A 25,910-nucleotide genomic window follows, 5' to 3' on the forward strand; every position below is an offset into this window, starting at 1 on the left:
TGCAGCACAGGCACAGACAGCACAGCTGTCACACCTCAGCACACATCACACCAGGGGTGCCATCCCCGGTGCCACCCCACCCCACACACGCCACCTTCGAGGTGTCTTACTTCATCCAGGGAGAAATAAGGCTCATCAATCTCCCTCAAAGGGTCTCTCAGGAAGCTGAACATGAATTCCTGTACCTGAAGGGTATCTGCAGCCCAGAGCTCCTGCAAAGCCCAGGGGAGACATAAAAGGAGCCATTTCAGAGTGTATTCCTGCAAACCACATGCGGCTCATCCAGTTGGAAGCTTTAACCATTAAGGAGGTGGTTTTTGATGCAAGACCATCTCTGCCAGGAACTCAACTGTCAGCACAAGTGCTGGAGAGCACACAAGGAGGAAATGTGCCCTGCTTCTGAGTGGGCTTCATTTTCTCAGTGCATTTTTCCCTCCAACAGCTCCTTTGAACAACATCTGCCATCCCTCCTCCTCCAGCAGCAGAAGCCAACCCAGCTTCCTCTGGCTCTCTCCCCCTGGGTTTCTTTCATTAGCCACCAAAACACTGCATCTCCCCACTGGCTAACTCCCTGCTGGCTGCAGACACAGGCAGGGAGGTGGCAGCGGGGGACAGGGCAGAGCAGGAGCTCTGAGCCATGGCAGGGCTTTGCCAGCCAGCCCTGCCCTCCTGGAGGAGACCAGCAATGAGACAGGAACCTGGCAAGAGCCAAGGGGTCTGTGCTGCCCACAAACGCACAGCTGGTGCCTGTGTGTGTGTCTGCACATGCATGCTGTGCTTGCTGAGTGACCCAAGATTGCTTTTAAATTGAAGAATCAGCAGATGAATCCATCAGCTGCTCCCCAGGAACTGCTGACACCTCCTGAGCAACAGGATGGACATGACTTCTTGGCTGCAGCAAACCTCTGGTGACCAACTGAGGTCACAGGGACTGGGTCAACCCCCACTGATCAGTTCCTGTCTCCTGGGACCCCCACTCCTCCCACATCTCCTGGTTCCTTTCCTGGCCAGGGTGCCCAGCTGAGTTCAGGTTTGCCCTCCCCAGTGCCTACCCTGCAACACCTCCTGCTCCAGAAGGATGAGCAGTGCCAGGCAGAGCAGCCCACAGCCCAATCATCCCAGCCCCACAGCAAGGAGCACTGCACCCCAAATGCCAGCAGTGCCCACCCCACTGTCCCTCCCCCCTGCCTGTGCTGAGCTCACCCTCTGGTACTCCAGCAAAAACTTCTGCAGCTCCAGCAGCGACACCTTGAAGTGCTCAGACCTTTCTGCACCCCTGGCAAGCAGAGAGAGAGAAGCTTCAGTCACTGGTGCAGCACATCCTGTGAGATGCCATCTGCCCCCTCCCTGGCACAGCCAGATGTGCCCTGAGCGTGCAGCACTGAAGGAGCAGAGTGGGATGAGCAGAGAGCTGAGGAGAGCAAGCACATGTCCACATCCCAGAACCAGGGACCACTCCAGGAGCAGTACAGGGCTCACACTGACAAGGGCAGGGTAACATGAAACTCTGGTGAAGGGCAGTAAAAACCATTACAGGGATGGATTAGTGAAAAAATAAATAAATAAAAATAGAGGGTTTGGTTTGAACCTGAGTGTAAAGAACTAAATAGGGGCAGGGCAGTTGAGGGGTGACTGCAGACAGGACAGACCTACAGGTATGCAGAGAACATGGGCTCCTGGAGGCAAGACAGGAAGTGAAGAAAGGAACTGTTTACAGCTGATAATCTCAAGAGACTGGTCCATGACTGCTGTAATTCACAGTGGACAGCCAAGGGCCACGCTAGGCACTAACACCACAAAATCCAAAGGGGACTGGGCAATGCTGGCTGCCCTGGGCAGAGGGCTGAGCCAGGTGCTCTGCTGAGGGTCCTGACATCTCTTTTCTATGGTTATAGGAAAAAAAGGAAGGAAACCATTGGGAGTTACCTGGACAAGTCAGTAAGTCTTTCACTCTAGCTCCTGTGTCTAAAGTCAAGCTCTTTCTATCACAGCCACGGTGAGCAGAGGGCAGGGAAAGCACAGCTGGCACTGCCTGGGTGGGGAGGGCTCTTTAGCCACCATGAGCATAATCTCTGGGAGCTGGCTCGAGGTCTGATCACTTCACATCAACCAACTGAGCTGAGCTGGACCCCACTGGGATGTCTGGGAGGGACAGAGCCCTCCCTGCCCCGAGCTAAAGTGTCTACAGCAGTGCTGCTTGTTCAGAGCACAGAACCACAGGCAGCACAGGAGCAGGAGGAGTGCACAATGCCTCATCCCAGCATGCTGCTGCAGGCCCCAGAGTATGTTATGGAGCGAAAGAAAACAGCCCCTTCCCCAGAAAACACAGAGAATTATCCACCTTTCCAAGAACGGGACATCCATCTGCAAAAGAAGAAGCACAAGCATTAGGTTTGCACTCAGTAACTTCTTTACTCCCAAGAGAAGAGCTCACCCCAAGGGCAGCAGGGTTAAAAAGTCAATTAAGTGGGAATGCCCAGTAACAAATAAGGTTTCTCCCTCCCCTCTCCTCCCCTGGGGAATTCAGCTCTTACTGTTTTCTGGGCACTGAACATCAGGCTGCGGTAGAGCTGTGCAAACTGTCCATATGTGATATCCCCATTCCTCTGCTCCACATCCTGAAAAACAAATCAAACCCAGAGGTTTTACAGAGGCCACAGGTAACTCTGCATGGCTTAAGGAATGTCTCTTCCCACCAGTATCCCTGGGGAGTGAGGGAGGAGAAAAGGGCCAAAATCCGTCCAGACTTTGCCTCCTGCACAATGGTCTCAAGTTGTGCCAGGGGAGGATTAGATTGGATATTTTGAAAAATTCATTAAAACAGTGGTCAGGTATTGAACAGGCTGCCCAGGCAGGGGTGGAGTCACCATCCTTGCACCTGCTCAAAAAACATGCGGATGTGGCACGTGCGGACATGGTTTAGTGGACATGGGAGTGCTAGGTAATGGTTGGACTCAATGATTTTAGAGGGCTTTTCCAATCTTAACAAATCTGCCACAGTCTGCTGGAGCCAGCAAGACCCTGCAGTGCCCAGGGCACAGGCACATCCTAAAATGAGCTTCACAATTCCCCAAGCTCACCCACACAAAGGCACCCCACACACTGATAAAGTGTCACCACTTACTGAATACTTACAAAAGGAGAATTTAATTTTTTTGTTTGCCCAGAGTGTCTGAAGTGCCTGGAAACTGCAAGACCCAAAGTGTGTGCTCTCCTTTGGATACACCACTCTTTGGCCTTGGAGCTCTGTGCTGGTAGGAACGAGATGACCCTTCATGCCTGGGTCAGTGGTGATGCTGTGGCAGAGCATCTCTCACTGGGAGGGGGTGCAAGAGCCAGGATGCAGGACCCAGCAGCTGTTCTGCACTCTACCCCACCAGCACCAGCCCATGACTGGAGCCAGGAGCAATGAGGGGAGTGTGGGAGGCAGGGTGGGGTAAGGAGAGGGTGCTGGCCACAAATGGGCCAGGGCGCGGCACCCAGTGGGAGCTGGCACCTCTTCAGTCACCACCGTGGGTGGGGGCCCTCCCAGGAAAGGCTGGGAGGCTCTGCAATATGCAAACACTCCCTGGGAGCTGAACCACCAGCAGCTTTTGCTCAGAGGCAGGCAATGGGGGGCTGAGGGGGAGAGCAGAGGGGTCACACGCTCACCGTGAGCCTCTCGCGCAGGAACCTCATGTTGGGCACGCGGTAGTTGACCTGGGACAGCATGTTCTTCAGATCCTTGGCAGAGATCCTGGCTCGGCAGGGGAAAGAGGGGAGAGCTGGTCAGCAGCCTGGGATGGAGGGGCTCTCACCCTGGGGCTGAAACAGGCACAGAGAGGCCGTGCCCAAAGGGACATCAGCTGTGGCACAAGGGTGGATGTGTGACCCCAGGACGATGCTGAGGCTGGGAACACTGGGGAAGATGTGGGGAGCAGAGACAGGTATCTGCACATCAGTGGGGACTGCAAACACTGCTCCTGCAACTCCTGACAGAGCAGGGTGAGCCCAGCAGCCTCTGGCTGATGCCACAGCTGACGGGCAGCACCCCCTGCTTTAAACAAACGAGCAGCAAGAAGCATTTCTCAAGTATCTGTGCCCCAGCATGGATGCTGGGTGACCAGCTCCCTTCCAAAACCCACTCCCTGGCCTGCTGGAGGAGGACAGCCTCTCTACGTGGTTAGGACTCAGCTAATTTTATCTTAAGGAGAGGAAAAAAAAGCCATTTTAGGTCCCCAGCCACAGGCACAGCACTGCCTCATCATGCTCAGCTGTGCTCCCCCAGCCCCACAGGCAGGGAGCAGCCAGCATGGCTGAGCTTCCCCAAGCCCTCCACACCACAGGGGCTGGTTCCACACCAGGGAAAGCTCCAGGGCCAACCCTGAGCAGGATCCCACAGCCCAGCAGGCAGAGACAGGCAGGAAGGAGCTCTGGGCTGCCCTTGCCTGTTCCAGGCTGTCCCCACATGGGGCACCAGCCCTGCAGCAAGGAAGAACGAGGATGCCTCCCATCTGCAGGGTTTAGAAGCTGAGGGGTCTGTGTCCAATCATCTTCTGGCAGCTCCTGCCTTAAAAGCAAGTCCTGGGAGTCCACCCCTGCAACCACAGATGGTGCTCCTGTCCCCCACTGAGCACGTGGGAACACAGGATCCTACAGGATGCTCCCCCACCCCACAAAGCAAGCCTGGAAATCCTTATGGCTTCGGGGTGCAAATATAAAAATACCAGGGAAGATGCCCTGCACGGGGGATTTAACCCAGGGGCATGCTGGCATGCACATATGACATCTTTTTTACACTCTTCCTTGAGAGCAGGGTGATCTCAAACACCACAGGAAGGAGGAGGGATGGAGAGGGAGAAACAGGCTGGTGTCAGGCGCTGCAGAGCCCAGGGCTGGGCAGCCAGCAGCACACAGAGAGCCCTTGTTCCTGGCCTCAGAGCCTGGGACCCACACACACAGCCACAGCAGGACCTGGCCCAGCTCCTGTGCCCTGCCCTGGGCCATCCAAGACTTTGCAGTGTCCTGCCACTCACTGGCAGAACAGAAAAAGAAAAATAATAAAAAAGAAGCTGGGAAATGGCCCCAGCCTCCCCTTTCCCCATGGCTGTACAGTCAGCAACACACACACAGCACGAGCATCTCCCCGGCACCTCCACGTCCCTGGGCAGGTGAAGTGACCCTGGGGGCTCAGAGTGAGTGTTCTGGGGAGGAGATCCTGCCCTTTCCCATCTCAAACACACCCAGCAGCCACAGCCATGGGCAGGGTGCTGTGTGCCCCCCAGCTATGGGGTCCGGGGTGACAGGGAATGTGTGCAGTGAGCAGGAGTACACTGAGATGCCCTCACATGCCAGCAACCCCAGCATGCCACAGGTGTCAGGGGACCCCACCAGCACACACAGAGCCCCCAGGGCTGCCCAGCACCAATCCCTCCTTGCTGAGAGCATGAGGCTGCAAAAAAGCTCACGGAAAAAGAGCAGGAGAGGCTGGAGGAGCAGAAGCAGCAGCAGCCATCCCTGGGGGCTCTCTGGAGCTGCCACTCAGCTCTGGGGATGCTGAGCTGTTTCACAGGAGGTGCTGGAGCACAGCCCTGCTCGCTGATGTGACAAGAGTCAAAGCTGTGACCAGCATTTCCCTCTCAGCCTCAGAAGGAGGACAGGGTACAGAAGGATTTTATTTATTGTGTGTTACTCATCATGTTAAACTGCTGGAGACCTTGGATAAACAGCTTGGTAGTATTTTCAGACTAGAAAGTAAAACCAAAATAAACTCATTTTTTCTGCAGAACAATTTTTAAGGTTTCATGACAAACAGGCCAGAGGCCCAGCCCTCTCACAGGGGATGGAAACATTCCCCTGCCAGCCCTCAGTGTGTAAATGCTGCTCCCAGACATGGGCAGCTCTCCTGGCCAGAGGTGAAACAGTCTCCTCCAGAGCAATTAGGAAAAAAAACCCCAGCATCCTGTTATCCTCCTCTTTCCACCTAACCTCCCTTGGAAAAACAAATACCCAAAGGGCCAGCAGCCAGGGGAAACAGCCACCATCTGCTGGGGCTGCAAGGGACAGCCCAGCCCCCAGACAGGCAAGGCAGAGAGAAGAAAGGGCTCCAGCACAGAAGCCATAGGGTACACAAATGCTGGGAATGATTTCTGCAGCTGCCAAACCCCTCTCTGTTCTGGAAAGGATCAAGGATGCTGTGCAAGTGGGGTTAAAAAAACCAAAAATCACAACTCACTGTTTACTTTGAAAACTGCACTTCCAGGCTGAGAGGCAAAAGCAAAGAGCTCAGTGACATAAAGTTTAATGCTGGAATGCCTCACAGGGGCCAAGATTTAACCCAGGAGATGTGTGTGCCACATAACTGTAGCCTCTACCTCGCAGAAAACACATGGATGCTTGTAAAATGTTTGTAAAATGGGAAAACCCCAAATCTTTCCACATCCCTGCTGCTGATGTTCTGCTCCTCTGACTGCCTGGGCTGGAGCAGCAGCTCCCCTAATTCTGCACTGAAACCTCTCCCTGTGGGTGACAGGTAAGGAATAGATTGGATTTTGCTGCCTTAATTCTAAATGCTAATAGAAAGATGATATCAACAGAAACAACAGGGATGCAACAGGCTGGCTGTCAGCTCTGCTGGTCTGCCTTGGGCACACAGATCTATACCTGCAATCTCCTTTGGTACTGCTGGCATGCCATTTCATCAGTTTTACTGCATAACCACAGGGAAAAAAGGCCCAAATAATTTCCATTTTTCCTGCACTTCTCCTCCAAAACCTCCACATAGCTACCACCCCTGCACCTGCCTCAGTGCTCTCCAATGCAGAATTAGGAAATATTGCGCCCAGTCACCACTGTGTATACAGCCCTGGATTTGAAGGGTGTGTGGCTTATGCAGGGCAGCTGCAACAGATTAAAGCTGCTCTTCTTCCCTTTCTGTGAGGATTTCTTTCTTTTCTGTGAGGATTTCTTTCTTTTCTGTGAGGATTTCTCCCCCCTCCACAAAATCCCCCTGCACCCAGCGTGCTCTCTCACAGAATAAATCACTGCAAAGGCAAAACTGTCCAGTGCAGCAGGATCTGCCCCATGCACACACTCCTGGCCAGGATCAATTTACCCCCTGGCTGTCCTGGGAGGAGCACAACGAGGACAAAGCAGAGGATGCTCTGGACCCCAGTGCTTGCAGCCAGCCCTCTCTGGAGACCAGAGCATGGAAAAGGGGCAGGTGGGACCCAGGTGCTGCCCAGCAGGCAGGGCTGGTGCCCCCAGGGGAGGGAGCACATTGACACAGGGATCAATGCTGAAAGGTTAATGGGCTCAGTTAACATCACTGCTAGGGGAGAAGCATGTCCCAGGATGGATGGAAGGAGGCAAACAACAGCAGCTCAGTGAGAGCAGGCTGGCAGCCAGCACTGGGACTGGAAAACTGGTGATGGCACTGGGACAGAGAGCAGAGCACGGTGGAGCTGCTCACCTCCCCAGCAGGAAAATGTCCCCTCCCTTATCTCATGGTGAATCATGACCCAATTCCCTTCCCTTACCTCCTCATGACATTTTCCTTGCTAGGACAACACTGAGTACTCACCCAAGAGCTCCCACAAGCCAAGCAGTGGGATGATCCATGCCCTGATGGGCCTCAGAAAAGGAGAACAGAACTAACAGGGTGGGGAGTAATAAAGACAACCCAGTTCAGCCCTAATGGGGGCCCTGAACTGCCTCTTGGCTCTTTGATGTCTGCTTCCTTGGGTGGTGCCAGATGGGGGGAAGGTGTCAAGGTGTTACTGGGTCTAAACAGCTGAGAAATAGGGCAGGAAAACAAGACAGCTTCTTTATGCTTTTTTTAATTCTGTGAAAATCAGCCAGGGAAGTTTGGGACTTGGATTAAAGGTTCCTCAAAAATGACTATTAAAAGCCTAAAGAGCCCAACAAAAAACCCAAAGGGTTTCAAGTGAAAGGTGAACCCTTCCAGCCCAAACCCCCCTCCTCACCTGTCTTCCCGGTTGCGATCCAGGGAGTAGAACTGCTTCCGGAGCCACCTGGGTGGGAAGGCACAAACAGGCACACGCTCAGCCCCTCAACAACCAGCCCCTGCTCCAGTCCCTCTCTGGAGGATGCTCAGTGCCACACCATGCTCTCCCTCCTTCCCACCAGGGAACCCACTCTGCCCCTTTCACAGGCAGCCTACCCTATTTTCATACAAGTTCTGCTTTAAAAGTGCCTCTGCACTGAAGTGCTCCAGATAATACAGGCTGTGCACACACAAAACATCAATTTGTGGTAAAACTCCTTCTCCCTGATGCATGAGATCAGACTGTGGGGTCAGCAGGATGAAGCTGCTGGAGTGCAGAGGCAGAACTGCTGGGTCAGCACGGCTCAAGGAGGGAATGAGATGTCACTGTGCTCACCTTTTTCTGTCAAAACAGACAGAAGGGGGGAAAAAAAGAAAACAAGTGCAGGAAAAGGCTTTCCTCACCTTTCAATCTGCAGGGGGGTGGGTGCTCTCAGAGTGTCTGCCACGAGCCAGTTCAGCCCCTTGATCCACATATTGACCTCATCCTCAGAAGTGGCTGTGGAAAACGTATAGGAGTGGGAAGAAGGGACACACAGCAGGCTTGATCACCAACCCAAACCTCTTGGGACTATCCCCAGCATCTTACATGCCCTATTCACTGCTTCATCCCTTTCTGGTAACATTTCCCCCCCACCATGCAGGTGCTCTGGCTGGCTCCTCTGCCATGGATGGATGTGGCTGGCTGCACCTCTCACCCCTGCCTGTCCCACTCCCTCCAGCTCCCGAGAGCTGGGAGTTATCTTTATCCCCGAGCAGCAAAGCTGTCTGGGCTCTGTGAGGATGAAGCTCTGGCTCAACCCTGCCTGGCACAGCCCCAGGAGAGCTCTACCTTGCAAGCTGAGGGTTTTCAGGCGGAATTCTGTGCCATAGAGGACGACAAAGCAGTGCGAGTGCTCTGGTCGGAAACACGGATCCTCCTGGTAGCGGTCAAAGTCCCGCGAGTTCCTCCCCGGGCGGATCTCCTTGATCTCACGGATGTCCACTGAGAGAGAGGGAAAACATTCAGTGAACAGCTTGGAATTCCCACGGCACTGGAGAAGGAAGGGCACAGAAGTCGTCATCTTATCACAGGGGTTCCGTACTGTTGTCTCCTTATCACAAAAGTTCCATACCTTCCTGGTGTTTCTCGTGGGCAGCTCCTCAGAGCACTGACTCTTTCTCCTTCACAAAGCAGCCAACTGACTTCAGTTCCCTTCTCAACAGCCACCCCACTCTTTTATAGCATCTTCTGCTCACTTGCCTGTTAAAGGCAGGCCTGTTCCTAATCTTTGATAATTGGCCCAGCTGCAACTCCTTAGGGGTAAGATTACTTTCTACACTATCTTTATTTTCTTATATTCTATCCCCCCCAATACACAGATGAAGTGGGTTTAGTCATCTGAAGAGCAGGGTTAGCACCTAGCACATGATGGCAGCCCCAGGCTGACACCCTGTAAGCACAGCCCCCTCTTACTGCTTCCCAAGGAGGTTTCCCCAGCACCTCTGTGTTCCCCAAAAACACCTGAATGTCTCCCCCACAGGGATCCCCAGGAAGGGGCAGCTGTGAGCATGCTGGAACATTAGCACTAAGCAAGGAGGACACTGAAAAGGGAGCATCTCACAGCCCCCATCCCCAGAGGAAATTCTGGGAAAGGATTCCTATTGCAATAGAACAAAGAGAAAACAGCAGCAGCAGGGAAAAACAAAACAAAACAAAAAAAAAAACAAAACAAAAAAAACCAAAAAAACCAATGAAACCCAACCCAAACCCAAGAATTTTTGCTTCCTGGAAAAATAGTTTCTTAAATGCTCGTGGGAATCAAATAACAACATTTCTGAGTCACGTTTCCAAAGCAGATGATGCTTCTGAGCAATGCAGGACGGAGATTACTGCAAACCTGGCATGTAATTCATCCCAATTAAACTCCACTTACTGCACTCACTGTGGATCATCTCGCCTTTCATTTCTATTTACTGCAGTTTAAAACCAGACAGAAATGTGCCCTGCTCATCACCCACAGCATGAACTGCAGCATGAGAGATGATGCTCTCTCCAAACCCCACAGCAAGGCAAACACAGGGGCTGACTTTGGGAGCTCTTGTAAAGCACAAAGAATGGGGGATCCTCTCTTGGACCCTGCTCCTGTGCAGCACTGAGGGTGCACCTGGAGACAGTGGCAGCCTGATCACTGCCTGGCACAGCACACATCCAGACTGACCACTCTGAATTTTGGGGATGTCCTGTGCAGAGCCAGGAGTTGGACTTCACGATCCTTGTGGGTCCCTCCCAACTCAGGATATTCTATGAATCTAATAACCCTCCAAAGCTCATCAAGCTGTGACAAGAGCATAGAAAGACTCAGTTCCTTGGGGCTGCAAAGCAAGGACAGACAAGCTTCCTAAAATAAGCAAGAATGTGACTTTTTGAGGCATCATCTCCCCTTTGGAAAGGAGCTGTCTGGCAGCTCAAATGTTAGCATGCCCTCCATAACCTTGCCCATGTGCTCATGTCCTTAGTGACACAGCAGGTTATTTTAGCCCATAAAAAGCCGTACCACAGCTCAGGTCTTTGCACCCAGGACATGCACAGTGGGGTTGAAGGCTAATCCTGCCCTTGGAGGATGCAGGGTTTGACCAACACAGTGGGGAAAACATGTCAGATAGTTTTTCATGGTAATTTACCAGGCAATAACTACCAAAGGAAAAGTGCTGGAATATTCCTGCCCTGCCTTTTCAAGCAGATTGTCTGCACTTTGGGATGCTGCAGAGGTGGCTGTGCCCCGTGCTCACCCCTCCCTGCACAGAGCACCAGCAGGTTACTACCCAGTGAGGCAGAGCTGGTATTACAAAGTGCATACCTAAAATCCACGCAGTGGAGAGAGCCCTGGGGCAAGTGAGGCGCTTATCAAGGACAAAAGCACGCAGGGAATTCCTAGGGCAAAGGGCAGGATCCGTGAGGATGGCGCAGGAACCTCCTGCCCACGCATACCTGCAGCTGCTTGCTCCTCTTTCTCACCCTCCCAAACCTGCCTGAGTGTGCTGGGGAAGGCAGCTGGGGTTTGGTTTGTGCAGCACAGGGCTGAGCCCAGGCTGCCCTGCCAGCCTCCCTCTGGCAGTGCAGAGCCAGGAGCCACCAGGGAAAGGAGGGCTGGAGGGATTTTGCTGGAGCCCAGGGGTCACAGCGACACCCTGCAGGCTCTGCCCTGCTCAGCACCAGGGGTTTCCCCACCAGTGGTGGCACAGGCTCGCCAAGGATGCGGGCAAAGTTTCGTGTCGGGATCTCTGCTGCTCAGAGTGACCCCAAGAAATGTCAGAAAGTCTCTTTTCCCAGCCCAGCACTTGAATGAGTCAGAGCTCTTCAGTTCTCAGTCTCAAGGTTGTTTATTGTTCCTTATCTATAAAATTCTTTCTCCTGTCCAGCTGAGGTCCACTCAGCAAGACAGTCCAGGCACTCTGCCTGACCCTGGGGAGGTGTAATCTTTTTATACTAAAATCTACATGTACAATATTGACCATAACTTCCCAATACCTATCACCTATGTTAGACAGTGAGCTTCTACTCCAACCCAATCTAAAAGTGCCACCATCACAGCAGAGGATGGAGGCCAAGAAGCAGAAGGAGAAAGGCTGGACATGCCCAGTTCCCTCCATCTTGCCCCCTGAACCCCCATTCCAGAAACCCAACAAATCTATTTTTCACCCCATGATAAATTCACTATCATTCTACTTAAACTGTCGTGGCTTGCCGATCTTCATCTAAGGTTGGTAATTTGCTCCATGGGTCACAATCAAACCCACAGGTGTTTTAGGCTCTGTGCCAGGGTCTCTGAGCCCCCTGGCAGGGGTCCTGGCAATGCAGGACAGCCAGAGGGATGTGCTGGGTGCTGACAGACACGGGGTGAAGCACCTGGTGGGGTCCCAGCTCCACAGGCACACCTGGGCAGGTACCTGGGTTGAGCCCTCCAAAGACAAGTCCTCTGTCACCAAGGTGAGGCACATCTCCTCCTCCCCGAGCTGCCCTCTCCCACAGGGGAGGCAGAGTGTACAAACTGGTCCTTATCCCACCTGGGATGCGGCAAGAGAGGCAGAACCTTGTCCTGCAGTGATGGAAAAGGAACCCTGCTGCAGCATCCCTCACCCCCTACAAACTAAAGAGGCAACTCAGCCCTTTCAGTTAAGCACTCAAATCCACATAAAATGCCCTCTCCCTTCCCTTGCTGTCCCAGGGAGGAGCCATCCTGGCGCCCAGGGGATCAGTGGGTCCCACTGCTCTCGGGAGTGGGCAGAGCTGGGTGCCCCAGAGCAGAGCCAGCAGCACGCAGGGGTGGATGAGCAGAGGCTGGGATTGCAGCCTGGAGCAGCCTGGCTCCTCTCCAGCCCTCCTGGGTGGGTGTGCAGCCAGCAGAGGCTCTGGGAAGGAGGCAGCAAAGCCCATCCAGCCCAGAGATGCTCTGAGCTCCCCACATGGTTCCACAGTGCACTCTGAGCCATCCCACGGCTCTACAAACTGTTGTGCCCTTCACAACCTCCCAAACTTCCCCACAGCCCACGGCCAGAACAAACAGCCTGGCCCTCCCTTTGTCTCCAGGGCTGAAAAAAAAAATTTAAAAAAAGTCACATTTCTGGGCAAAGAGCCCTCTTTCAGCAGGAGGGGGTTGCATCAGAAAGAAAAAGCTGACCCCAGATCCACCCCCCTCACCATGTAAGAGAAAAACCCCACCAAATTACCCTCTGGTTACATGAAAACCAGATCCACCCTTGAAGTCATTTAAAACTGAAACTCCATCCAAGCCTCATTTCCCCGCTGATGGATGGGGTGTTGCAACGTGCAAGGATAAGGACAGCCTGGAACAGGCTCTGAGGGTTGCAAAACAGCCACCTCCAGAGGATTTCTGGAAAGATGGAAAACTGATTAAATTTAACAAAAAACAAAAACCAAAAAAAACCAAAAAAACCAAAAAAAAACCAAAAAAAAAAAAAAAAATTAAAAAGCTGACCAAAGAGAGCATTTAGCCAGATTACTTTCCAGGATGGGTTTATCAGGGACAGCCTCCAAGCAAACACCCACCCCCTCAGCAGGCACTGCTGGGTCTCCCTGGGGAGAAATGGTGCAGTGAGAGGCAGGGGGTCACTGCCAGCCCAGCTGGCTGACAAGGGCTGATCCTGCCCGGGGGCAGCGGAAAAGCCTCCAGCCTACTCACTCTGGCAAAGAGAAAGAGGTTAAAAAAAGACTCTTCCTGCTATTTAGCATTGTGGGTCCCACTGAGCACAGCCGTGTGGTCATCCCCAGGCTTCCCATCCCTGCAAGGGGCAGTGCAGGGTCAGGCGGCCCCCAGGGAGAAGGAGGAAAAAGACTTGTATGTGCATGTGAGTAAAAGACAAGGAAAGTCTATTGTGCAGCAGCGTGGAGAGTAAAGCAGTGCCACCTCCCTTTTGGTATTCCAGTGGAAGCCCCCTGCAGTGGACATTTGGGCCAGCAGTGGCCATTAGGAGCTGCAGGAGCATCCTGCCTCAGCTGCTCCTGCTGCACCCACCAGCCTGGTGTTCCCCCAGCAGCAGCCCTGCCCCTGGCTCTGCTGCTGCAACCCAACACCGCCTGCAAGAACAACAAAACCTCACCACAGCTCCCCTGTGAGCTCAGGAATGGCTGGGCAAGCTCTAAGTGCTTGGCTGGCCGGGGGCCAGAGCCCTCAGCACCTCTCTGTCTGGAGCTGCTGCTGCCCTTTGCTGTTCACCCAGCCCCGTCCTTCTGCAGAGCCCCAAACCCCTGGCAGGCTGCAGGGGAATCAGGCAGAGCCAGCTGAGCTGGGGTTTGGCACAGGGCAGGAATTAGGGTGGCTCTAGGGACACGTGTGTGACACCCATCATGAGCACGAGTGCAGGGACACGTGTGTGACACCCATCATGAGCACACCGAGTGTAGGGACACGTGTGTGACACCCATCATGAGCACACTGAGTGCAGGGACACGTGTGTGACACCCATACCGCATAACAAGGACACGTATGTGACACCCATCACGAGCACACCGAGTGTAGGGACACGTGTGTGACACCCATAACGAGCACACTGAGTGCAGGGACACGTGTGTGACACCCATCATGAGCACACTGAGTGCAGGGACACGTGTGTGACACCCATAACAAGCACACCGAGTGCAGGGACACGTGTGTGACACCCATAACGAGCACACCGAGTGTAGGGACACGTGTGTGACACCCATAACAACGTTTGAACCCATACGAGCACACTGTGCAGGCAGTGTGTGACACCCATACCGAGTGCAGGACACGTGTGTGACACCCATAACGAGCACACATGAGTGCAGGACGTGTGTGACACCCATCATGAGCACACTGAGTGCAGGGACACGTGTGTGACACCCATCATGAGCACACTGAGTGCAGGGACACGTGTGTGACACCCATAACGAGCACACTGAGTGCAGGGACACGTGTGTGACACCCATCATGAGCACACCGAGTGCAGGGACACGTGTGACACCCATAACGAGCACACCTGAGTGTGCAGGCACGTGTGTGACACCCATATGAGAATGTGTGACACCCATGGCACACCGAGTGCAGGGACACGTGTGTGACACCCATCATGAGCACACCGAGTGTAGGGACACTCAAATGGTGAACTCAACAGTGCAGGGACACGTGTGTGACACCCATAACAAGCACACTGAGTGTAGGGACACGTGTGTGACACCCATAACGAGCACACTGAGTGCAGGGACACGTGTGTGACACCCATATACAACCGAGAATTCACCCAAGCACACCGATTACACATGCAGGGCGTGTGTACACCCATCACACTGTGAACTGTGTGACACCCATCCGACACTGAGTGCAGGGACACGTGTGTGACACCCATCATGAGCACACCGAGTGTAGGGACACGTGTGTACACCACCAACGGTGTAGGACACGTGTGTGACACCCATAACGAGCACACTGAGTGCAGGGACACGTGTGTGACACCCATAACGAGCACACTGAGTGCAGGGACACGTGTGTGACACCCATCATGAGCACACCGAGTGTGGTCCTGCCCTCTGCATCCCCTTCTGAGAGCCAAGCACTCAGCCCAACCATCAGGAGTGCATGTCACATTGGTATTGGTGTTCAGAGTGACAACTGCTCACCCTCTCAAGGCCATAAGCTCCCCTTCATCCACAGGCTAAAGCAGGCAGAGTAATTGTGGAATTTAACATCCCTAAATTGAGCATCCCTGCACTGAGCATCCCTGCCCTGAGCATCCCTGCTCAGACGAGGTTACCGCATCCCCCTCGCTGCTCAGCATCCCCTATCAGGTTTCCAGAGGAAGAGCCAGTGCCATTAGCAGATGGCTTATCCACACAGGACAGCAAGAAACCAGCTGAGGCCTCTCATTTGACCTTAACTGGTTTTTCAGAGGGCAGGCAGCACAGCTGAGGCATCCACAGACGCCAACTATCACCCAAGCATCAGCACCCTGTGCCCCAGAGCATCCCTCACCCCCCATGAACTAAAAAGGCAACTCAGCCCTTTCAGTTCAGCACTCAAATCCACATAAAATATCCTCTCACTTCCCTTGCTGTCCCAGGGAGGATCCTGATCCTGGTGCCCAGGGGATCAGTGGGTTGTTGCTACCACATGCAGGGGGTACCTCTGCCTCAGCAAAAAGAGCAGGCAAAGCCATTTTCCCCTCCAGACTCAGCTCAGCTGTGGCTCAGGTGTTGCTCTAACAAGGTGCTTCATCTCACCTGCGTCACAAACTGGATGTTGTGCTCCAAGCCACTGGATTTTGCTAGGAAGTCTCAATATCACTACCCCAGTGCCAGCAACATCCATGGGGATGGGATGGGATGGGAGATGCTGGGGGAAAACAGCTCAGTGGGCTGGAGAGGGGACAACAGGGAGATCCTGACCAGCCAGGGTGATGGGGCTGGCCTGGATCCCATCTCAGATCCTGGCTCAGCTCTCAGCAATCCTGTCACTCAGTGTGGAGTGAGAGGATCTGGCAGGGAGCTCGAGCACCCCCTGGGAATGGCAGAGGCAGCAGTGCCAGCAGCAGTGCCCCGGGCAGCCCACGCAGGGCACACAGGGAGGTGCTGGCTGCTCTGTGGGCACCAGGGCTTCCTGCCCCAGCCCTGCTGTGCCCCCCAGTCACGTGGCCTGTGGCTTCTGAGCTCCTATTCCTCCCCCCAAAATCCTTATCACCTGCAGAGGAAGCTGCAGGAGATGTGCAGGGAGATAGGAGATGCTGCTGAGAGGATGTGAAGATGAGACCTCCCCTCCTCCACCCCACAAATATCCCACATTAGGGGCTGGAGCAGGGAGGCAGAGATCCTGCCCAGACACTGCTGCTACAGGGCATGCTGGCCTCTTCCCAGGCTGCCTTGCCAGCATCAGCCTCATGCAGGTGGCCTTCAAGAGCTCTTGAACATCCTCTTGATGTGAGAACCAGAGGCAGCTGTGGGCTGCCTGACCTGTTATCATCAGCACATCTCTCCTGCCCGCCCTCAGCTGCAAGAAAATACTCATAAAAAACCAAAGCTGATCCTCTCAGTGAGCAAAGCAGGATGCTGCTACCTCCCAGCCAGTGCTGGGGAGCTCAAGGAGACAGGCAGCAGGTGGCAAATGCCAGGCAAGGGCTCCAGCAATCCTCCTCCTGCAGTGCTGGGGCTCCCTCCTGTCCTCCATGGAAATTCTGAATTTGTGGAGCTGGAGGGTTTGGTACCAAATCCAAGGCTGCTGGTTGCACCCAGTGCCACATGCAAGGCTGGCACCTCTGAGAGCCATGGGCTTGTTGCACTGTCACCAAACAGGACATGGGAGCACATTCCCAGCCCAGAGAGTGCCACAGCTGCTCCAGCTGAGGCACAGCCCCAGCTCCTGCTGGCACAGATGCTGCTCTGAGGACCTGGGTATCCCTGTCCCAGATGAAATCAGGCTGGTGGCAGCCTGAGGGACCCTCCAGTCACCTCCCTGTCTGAGAGGCACAAAGTTCCACTGACTCATGTGGAAAGGGGAAGCTCAGCTCTGGTGCTCTGGCCAGCCTGCCCAGGGAAGCTCCACAATCCACCCCCAGGGTGACCTTCCCTCTGCATGGCAAGGCAGGTTCCATCCCCCAGCCCTGCCTGGCTGGGAAATGCAATGACCTTTAAGGAGCAGAATAAAGCAGAGGGAGGATGGAGATCTGTGAGCACAGCTCCTGCCTCTGCCACTCTTCCTTCCCTGCAGGGAAGATCTCATACAGCTGCAGGGAGACCCCCAGGTGGGCAGGGACAATGATGAGGCACCAACACAGGCTGGGAAGAGGGTGAGAGGCTGAAGGGAGCTGCTCTCTGGGCAGGTGTCCTTCATGGAAGGGCTGAACAGGGAACCCTCCTGTGCAATGTCTCTGCATCCCCCTCCTGGACCCTCCAGGGTCACTGATGTCCCCCCAGGCTCTCAGCCACTCAGGGGAAGGGGATGGGGCCAGGCAGACTGGCAAAACCAAGCAGGACAGAGGTGGCAATCCAGCAGTGCTGAATGCACAGCTCACAGCTGGCAGCCTGGCAGGGCCACTGAGGAACCCCTGGCAAAGGTGGATCTGGGGACCTCAGTGTCCAACAGCAGCAAGCTCTCCTTGGAGCACTTTGGGGATTCCTGCACTCAACAAAGGTGCCTAACCAACCTTCATGCCCAGGGGTCACAAAGCAATTGGAGACAAGAGTTGGACACATTGTCCCCAGGACAGGGCACAAAGGCAAGGAGTGAAAAGCAAAGGACGGAAAAGATTTGTCACAGAAGCAGCAAATGTCTCAGTGATGCTCAAATGCTGTGACTCAGTTCTCACCCACCCCCCAGACGACACAATCAAGTTTCCATGGCAGATTTACAGCAGAGGTGGCCAGGACCAGGATTTACAGCTGGCCAGGACCCTCAGTGGCAGCAGGGAGTTGCTTGGACTCTGCAGTGTGAGGGCAACACCGGGAAGAGAAGGGTGGGATGAAGCTCCCCACAGCTGCTGAGCTGCTCGAGGTCACCACAACAGCCTGGCCCCTTCCAGTCCCATGCTCAACTCAAAAGCTGCTCTGAGACTGGCAGGGCTGAGGATTTGCCAGGGCACAGATGTGAATTCCAGATGTGTGGCCTCCTCTCCATCTCCCTCTGTGCCTCTGAATGCAGAGAGGCCCAGGGGCTGGAGCATCTCAACCACTCAATGCAGGGAGCACCTCCTCCTGCTTGGATTCTCCACCTGAGTCGCTTCTCCACCCCAACACAAACCAGACAAAGTTACCAGAGCAGCTGCAGGTGAAATCAAACCTGTCCCAAGGGGGTTGGAAATGGAAGCAGTGACTCTCCTCTTCCTTTCCCCCAGATTTTCTCTCTCTGCTCCAACCACAATGGGATCCCCTGGGCTGGTTTCACCTTCCAGTGCCAAGGCAGGATTTTGGGGGATAACCAGCCAAGGGCATTCCTTACAGCACCATCCAAGTGAAGATGTCCAGGCACTGAGCAGACACTGCCCTGGCACATGACAGCATTTTCAGTTTATGGGGGAGAAGCAGAAGCTCATGGTGATGGTGTGAAACCACTTGGAACTGTTTTTTTTTAATGACCTCACCTGGGATTTATTTGGTCCCCAAAACTGGAGACCTCTTCCTGTTGGTACTCCAACCTGCTCCATGGTTCATATCAAACCTGATGCATCAATGCTCCAGAAATTTCATTCCCTCACCTCTAGAGCTCCTCACAACATGCCCCAGAGCCTGAGCTGCTGGAGGTTACAGGGACAATAATCCAAACTAGCAGCAAGACCTTGAGAACAGGCTGACACAAGGCACTACAGGACATGTGAGACACAGAAGAGGGAAAAAAAAAACAATAAAAAATCAATTTCTGCCGCTTTGCTGGGACACAGAGACAAGCAGAGCCAACTCCCCACTGCCCTGGCAGTGCCTGGGGTCTGCTCTGGAATCAGTGACACAGCTCTTTGCTCTTCTGAAGCTCAGGAGGGCTGTGAGCTGCAGGGATCAACAGGGCAAGGACTGCAAGCTCAGGAGAGAGGGAGGGCATGCAGAGTGCCCTGGGATCTGGCAGGAGGAGCCAGAGGTGGGTGAGTGGTGTCCAAGGGCAGAATCCAAGCACAGGAGCTTGGAGAGGTGAGGCAGCAGGCTCTGGGTCCTGCTCTGATGAGCCAGGGCACCAAGAAGGACCTTGACAGGCAGTGTCCAAACGCTCAGCAAACAAACCCAGGCAGCCCCTGCCCCACCTCCTGCCAGCTGGGAAGCACATTTATGGGGTGCAGATCCCTGCCAGCTGGGAAGCACATTTATGGGGTGCAGATCCCCAGGGCAGGCAGCCAAGGGGGTGAAAGTCCTCTTGGACATTCCCTGCTCCCAGCATGGCCAAGCCCCCACCACAGCCAGCCTGACTGGGCTGGGGTTACACCACCACAGGTGAGGAGGAGGAGGGATGAAGGATGCACTGGCACATGCAGGGGGGATGTTCTTTAATCACCACACCATCAGCACTGCTGGGAGCAAGCAAACAGGAAAAAGACTCTCAGGCAGCTGCTGTGCCCAAGCCTGCAGTGACAGCTGTCCCTGATGTGGTGATTTCCAGCCCTGGCTGGTGTGGCCCCACCACGGGGTGATGCTCCAAGCAAGCAGCATGGGGATCCCAGCAGGACAGGAGCACAGGACAGCCCAGAGGGAAGCAGGGGAGCTCCACAGCAGAGATGGAGAGCAGGATAGCTGGAGCAGCTCCCAGAGGCAGCAGAGCAGCCCCAGCAGGGCTGTGTGTGTCACCCAGAGCATCCCTCCAGGCCCTGGGGACACAGCACATAGCCAGCTCCTGGGGATGCAGTTTGGAGCCAGCAGAAAAGGCAACCCTGTTGTCATTATATTACAAAGGTTCTATTGTCACTACATTGCAAGGGCTCCATATTGCTGGAGTTTCACACCTCCTTGATGTTTCTTGTAGGCAGCTCCTCCAGGCACTGACTCTTCCTTCTTCTGGCAGCAGCCAACTGACTCCGGTTCCCCTCAACCAACCAATCCACCCTTTTATAACACTGTTCTTACTGGCTACAGCTGTGGCCTGTTAAAATCAGGCCTGCTCCTAATCTTTGATAATTAACCCAGCTGCAACTCTTTAGGGGGTAAGATTACTTTCTATACTACCTTTAGTTACTTATGTTCTACCCCCCTACACAACCCTTGTCCCTGAGATGCTTCAGCCAGGAGGTGACTTCCCAAAGGACCAGGACTGGGAAGGCAGGAGCCCTGCACACCCCACACATGGATAAAGGCTGGGGGTGAGCTGCAAACACAAGGCAGCACAGCTCTGGGATTCCATATGTCAGGGCAGGAAGAAAAGAGTCATATTCCAAGAAAAAGAAAATAAATGTGTTTGTAATGGGTTGGGGAGAAAACACAACCTGTAAGTCACAGTCCTGCCCCTTCTGCTGTGGCTCTTGGCCACTGCATCCTTAAGGCCAAACAGCTCAGCACAGCATCTCACATCACAGAGATCATGTGCTGGACCATGACCCCCCCTGGGAGGATTTTAAACTAGCACCATGGGTTTGCCTGGCCAGGACAGCCAGGGGTGCTCTGGGGCACCCTGACAGCACAGGAAGGGACTGAGCAAAACCTCAGAGTCACAAATGTTCACAAACACAACAGACAACCTGCAGAGGAAAACAAGGGAGAGATCCAACCCAGATTCTGGAAGGGCTGCCCACCCAGCCAGCCAAGTTCAGGAGCCCAGATCAAGCTAAAGAGCCACCAGACCACAGGGACAGCAGAGATGGAGCTAAAATGCAGTTTGAAAATCACAGAGACTTTCAGAGTATGGGCTGGCAGCATCCTAAGGCTCTGCTGACTTGTACAGATTTAATGCGGCCAGCTTCTGCTAGAGACATCAGCCCAAGGCTGTTTGGGTGCTCAGGGTGCTCCCCAATCCCGAATCCCCCTGCCATCCCCTGTATCAAGGTGTTCAATAGATGACAAGGACAGATGGAGAGGCAGCAAAGTGCTCCGAGATAAGGACAGCCAGGGACAGGAGGGGTGAGCCTGGCAGATCAGAAGCAGACAGCCCTGGCCTACAGTTCCAAGTGCTGGGGGATCTCCAGAAAGGCTGAAAATTCTCAGAAATGAGGAAGTTTCTCATTGGAATCAATGTGAAAAAGCTTTTTGTGCGTAAAACAGCACTTTGCTCAAAATAAGAACACTCAAAACTTAAAAGATTAAAACCATTTAGGAGGACAGCTTTTCCCAGCACTACAGAGTGCCTTTGGGAATGGCTGCTGTCACCATGTCCCTTCCTAAGGTCTGGAAGACACCCTCCCAGCAGGGCATGATGTAACACCTCCAGCAGCAAAACCACACTGCTGGAACCGATGAGCAGGAGCAGCCATGAGATCAGCCAGGGATGGGCTGGGTGCTGAACCCATCCCTCATGGGACACCAGCAGCAGCAGCCACCCAAACCAAGGGAGCTGAGGAGCCTCCCAGGTTCCTGTGAGCATCCCCAGGTGTCAGGCACCACAGCCCTCTCATCCAGCTGCTGTGGAACACCCAGAACTCCTTCCATCCCTCCCTAGACAGGCATCCCTCTGATAGTAAAAGATTTTAAAATCATAGAAAATCTGGGGAGTTAGAAAGAAAGTTAGGCTTAGCAGGCCCTGGGAAAATGTTAAAGGTTGGCACTGGGAAATGTCAGGCCTTGTGTTTGCTAGATCATGTGAAACTGCACAGGTATAATCAGTATATGATAAATGATATAACTGTTAGATGTGATTAGATATAATTATTGCCTAAAAATCATGAGAAATTGTGTTAGGGGTTTGAGGGGGATCACGAGAAATCCATGCTTGGGTGAAATCAATGTATGCCGTAGAACAACGTAAGTTTAATAATGAATATGTAGGTGATGAAATGATAGAATATAAAACATGCTCAGCCTGAAACCATGTGGGGTCAGATTTGGGTCTGTGCCCCCCTGACACCCAGAGCTCTTCAATAAAGGCACCTGCATGGAATCATTCTGGGATGATGTATCCTGAACACCAACACCTCCAGTTGCTCTAGTCCAGCATCATCTCCCACCATGCACCCACCAAGCCTGTTTGGCCAAGGGGAAACAGGGAGGATGTGGGGGGGAACTTTTCAAAAGCATTGTAAGAGCTTCAAAATGCTCTGATTCCTCCTGCTCTTAAACCTCAGAGAACACTAGAGAAGTAACAATCCTCCACTGACTTCACCCATTTCCTTCTACCAGGCAGGCAATGGTTTTTCAGCTCAGAGCTGCTCAAGGCCCACACCTCCTCAGCACAGGCTGCAAGCTCTTCCTGGGCTCCCCACACCCTCCTGCACGGCGAGCTTCACCCTGGCTCTCACAGAACCTGCAGCAGCTCAGGGACACAGCACGGGGCTGGCTGCAGGTCACACAGCCCCCAGGGCCACTGTCACCCACCCCTGAGCCCTGCACCAGCCCCCAGGGCCACTGTCACCCACCCCTGAGCCCTGCACCAGCTCCCAGCTCCCGGCTGAGCCAGCACTGAGCACAGACTGTCCCTGCTGCCCTCCTCACCCGCCAGACACAGCCCAGTGTGGGGCTGGGGTGTTCCTACAGCCCTGCAGGGCATAAACCACAGGCTGATCCCCAAGAGAGCCCACAGCTCCTGCCAGCCTGTGCCATGGCCTGGAGGGTGTCAGCACCCAGCACATCCCTCTGGCTGTCCTGCATTGCCAGGACCCCTGCCAGGGGGCTCAGAGACCCTGGCACAGAGCCCAAAACGCCTGTGGGTTTGATTGTGACCCGTGGAGCAAATTACCAACCTTAGATGAAGATCTGCAAGCCATAACAAATTAAGCAGAATAATAGTGAAGTTATCATGGGGTGAAAAAGTAGATTTTGGGGTTTTCTAGAATAGGGGTTCAGGGAGCAAGATGGAGGGATCTGGGCGTGTCCAGCCTTTCTCCTTCTTCTTCTTGGCCTCCATCTTCTGCTGGGATGTTGGCACTTTTGGATTTGTTCAGAGTAGCAGCTCACTGTCTAACATAGGTGACAGGTATTGGGAAGTGATTGCAAACATTGTACACATAGTTTTTAGTATAAAAAGAAAACACTCCCCAGGGGCAGGGGGAATGCCTCTGTCTGTCCTGCTGGACGGACCTCGGCTGGACAAGAGAAAGAATTTTATAGGTAAGGAACAATAAATGCCCTTGAGACTGAGAACTGAAGAGCTCTGACTCCTTCAAGCACTGAGCTGGGAAAAGAGACTTTCTGACATTTCTCAGGGTCACTCTGAGCAGCAGAGACCCCGACAGGAGGGGATGCTCAGCACAAAGTGTCTGTCCATCCCAGCCCAGCCCAGCAGGATCCCACTTTGGCAGAGACAGAGGAGTTGGACACACAATCAAACATGTTCCACCTCCAGCAGCTCCTGAGGTTGCCATCCACAGGCTGAGCTGCTGCAGCTCATCATAAGCCTGCCACTCCAGCAGAAGGGTGTGTGATCAGCCTAAAGTGTAAGGCAGTCACAGGAGAGGGTCTGTTCTAAGAGCCCTGCTCCATTCCAAGTGTTCCCAAGTTCTACATCCTGGCCAGGCTGCCCATCACAGCTCACTGATGTGTGTCAGCTCCAAGAGGACACAACAGCCCCAGGGGAGGGGAAGGTCCCAGCCAAAGAGCAGTGCCCAGGCCCTCAGAACACAGAATTTACACCAAGTCTGCTCTCCTGGGCAGCTCCTGGCCAAGCCTGCCCTGCCACACGCAGCACCTGGGGACTGGGAGCTCAGGGCTGCTCAGGGCAGGGGACTTTAGCACTGCCTCAGGGCTGCAGAGCCTTTCCTCCTGTGTCTGCAGTCTGTAAGATATGCAGGAGGTCACAGGCCTGCTCACAGGGGACAGCCAGCATGTCCTGGGGGTGTTCCCAGGGCAGCCACCGCCATCAGATAAGGAGCCAGCAAATGCTTTGAGATAAGGATAAGGATGACCATCCCCACCATCCCACTGTGCAGGCAGGGCAGCTCAAAGAGAGCAGCAGAGATCCCAGGCTGGCTTGGGCAGCTGCTGGCTCAGCTCCTTAGATGGGGCACATTAAAGTCCTGTGTAAAACCCCACAACAGAACAGCCCCCGGTGACAGGAGGTGACAGAGCTGAGCATGGCACCTCTTGGCACACGATCTGCAAGGCCAGATGCTCAGACCCAGCTCACTGAGGTGCTCCTGCTGCCACACCTGGTGTCCAGCCATGGCAAGGAGGAAGCCAAGCCCTGAAAAACTCAGCCCCTTGATGCTGGTGAGAAATAATCAATCCAACACTTTGCAAAACCTCTCCAGCACATGCTCATTAGTGGGCTTGGACCCCACAAGCCAACTCCTTCCACGTGGCTGACTGCCAGGGGAAGGAACCAGATGGATGGGGGATGTGGAGCAGGTACCAGAGGAAAACACCACAGCCAACTTCAGCTGCTCTCCAGGTTCAGAGAAGCTTTTGAGATGCCCAGGGAGGAGGTAACCAGGTCTTACTGCATGGGGAGGGGTTTTCTAACCTGCCCCTCCTGGAAGATGCTACCAAGAGTAAAACTGGGATGACAAAGGGATGTGAAGTGAGCGGAGAGGCTGTTTCAGTTCGGAGGTGAAGGCAGAGCAGAGCTCACTTGCTTTGTGTGCAGCACAAATGCGCTCATAGGCAGGAAAGGGGACACAAAAGTCTGCCCTCAAAAGCTCCCACAGCACAGCATCAGCAGGGGAAGCTTCAACCATCCCGAGAGCCACAAGCCCTGCTCTCCCTTCCCACCCCAGCCCTTGAGCAGCCCCTGCTGCAGGTACCTCAGGGGCAGCTCTCTCCTGCCATTCCTGCCCTCTGCACCCCTGGCTGGAGGAGCAGGAGGGGACCCTCCCGTGCAGGAGCTGCCCTGCACCCCAAGAGGAGCTCACTCTGAAGTCATTTTACCCTTCAAAACCATTTCTGGCTCACTCGCTTCTTAAGAGCTCCAAGCTCCTCAGTTTAAGCAAATGGCCCCAAAAAAACATAATTAAAGAAGCTGTGTCCCAGAGGGCTAATGAAAGAGGTTGGAGCTTGAAACGGCTGGGGCGAGTATGAGCCACACTTCAGAGCCACTTTGCATTAATATTTTACAGCTCATTTCTTTTCTTTTACACAGGCAATGGCTTTTCTCCACCTCCAAGGGACTGAGCTCATTTCACTGAAAGCAAGAATGCAACCAGGGGTTTTGTGAGGTAGTTTTTTTTCCTCCTCTCTCTCCCCTATAAAACAAACATCTGCTCCAAATTTTCAGCTCACTCTCTGAGCAAACTCTCTGAATTTTCTGACGTGTTTCAAGGCAAACAGTTCAATTTGAAGCTGGCCTATAACCCCCCCAGCATGAGAAGGTAAGAATGCAAGACCCTTTTTTATTAAAAATAAAGAATCAGTTAACACAGGAAGTTTAAAAGAAAATAAATGCATAAAAGACAACTGACTTGAGGGATTAGCTCTACTCTGCTCTGGGTGCTTAACAAAAAGAATAGAAAATTATTAGCACTCTTCCTATTGTAGCAGCCAGGCCCTCTGCAGAGTTATTAGCAAGAAAGCAATGCGCTGGTAATTAAACCTGGCTGGAACTCTATGAATAAAAACATGTATTAATTGGAAAAAAATGCCTTTTAAAATTTTTTGGCACAAACCAGGGTTGCATTTTGAAGAAGTATAGGAGAAGGGAAAGGCTTCCTGCCCAGGGGAGCTCACCCCCCCTCCCCAGCCCTCAGCTCATGGAGATTCTCGTCACTCTGGAGTGGAGAGCTCAAGAAGAGCAGGTCCTACCCAAGAGAAGAGGCTCTCATGTGGCAGCCCAGCTGGCTGGGGGCCCTGCCGAGCCTGAGCCCAGCC

At 53.7% G+C, this 25,910-nt stretch overlaps 1 protein-coding gene across 2 annotated transcripts in view; it reads right to left on the reverse strand.

Moving 5' to 3' along the window:
- Positions 1-25,910, reverse strand: part of PLCG1 (phospholipase C gamma 1) — a 45,587-nt gene that overhangs the window by 15,632 nt on the left and 4,045 nt on the right. For both annotated transcript variants that reach the window (XM_030963035.1, XM_030963036.1), the window contains exons 2-9: positions 8,877-9,029; positions 8,450-8,543; positions 7,965-8,012; positions 3,652-3,736; positions 2,535-2,618; positions 2,342-2,364; positions 1,204-1,276; positions 111-212 (exon numbers count right to left, since the gene is read on the reverse strand). In XM_030963035.1, the coding sequence (XP_030818895.1) occupies positions 111-212; positions 1,204-1,276; positions 2,342-2,364; positions 2,535-2,618; positions 3,652-3,736; positions 7,965-8,012; positions 8,450-8,543; positions 8,877-9,029 (662 nt within the window). The remainder of the gene's footprint in view (positions 1-110; positions 213-1,203; positions 1,277-2,341; positions 2,365-2,534; positions 2,619-3,651; positions 3,737-7,964; positions 8,013-8,449; positions 8,544-8,876; positions 9,030-25,910) is intronic.

This window comes from Camarhynchus parvulus, chromosome 20 (genome assembly GCF_901933205.1).
Source record: "Camarhynchus parvulus chromosome 20, STF_HiC, whole genome shotgun sequence".
NCBI lineage: Eukaryota > Metazoa > Chordata > Aves > Passeriformes > Thraupidae > Camarhynchus > Camarhynchus parvulus.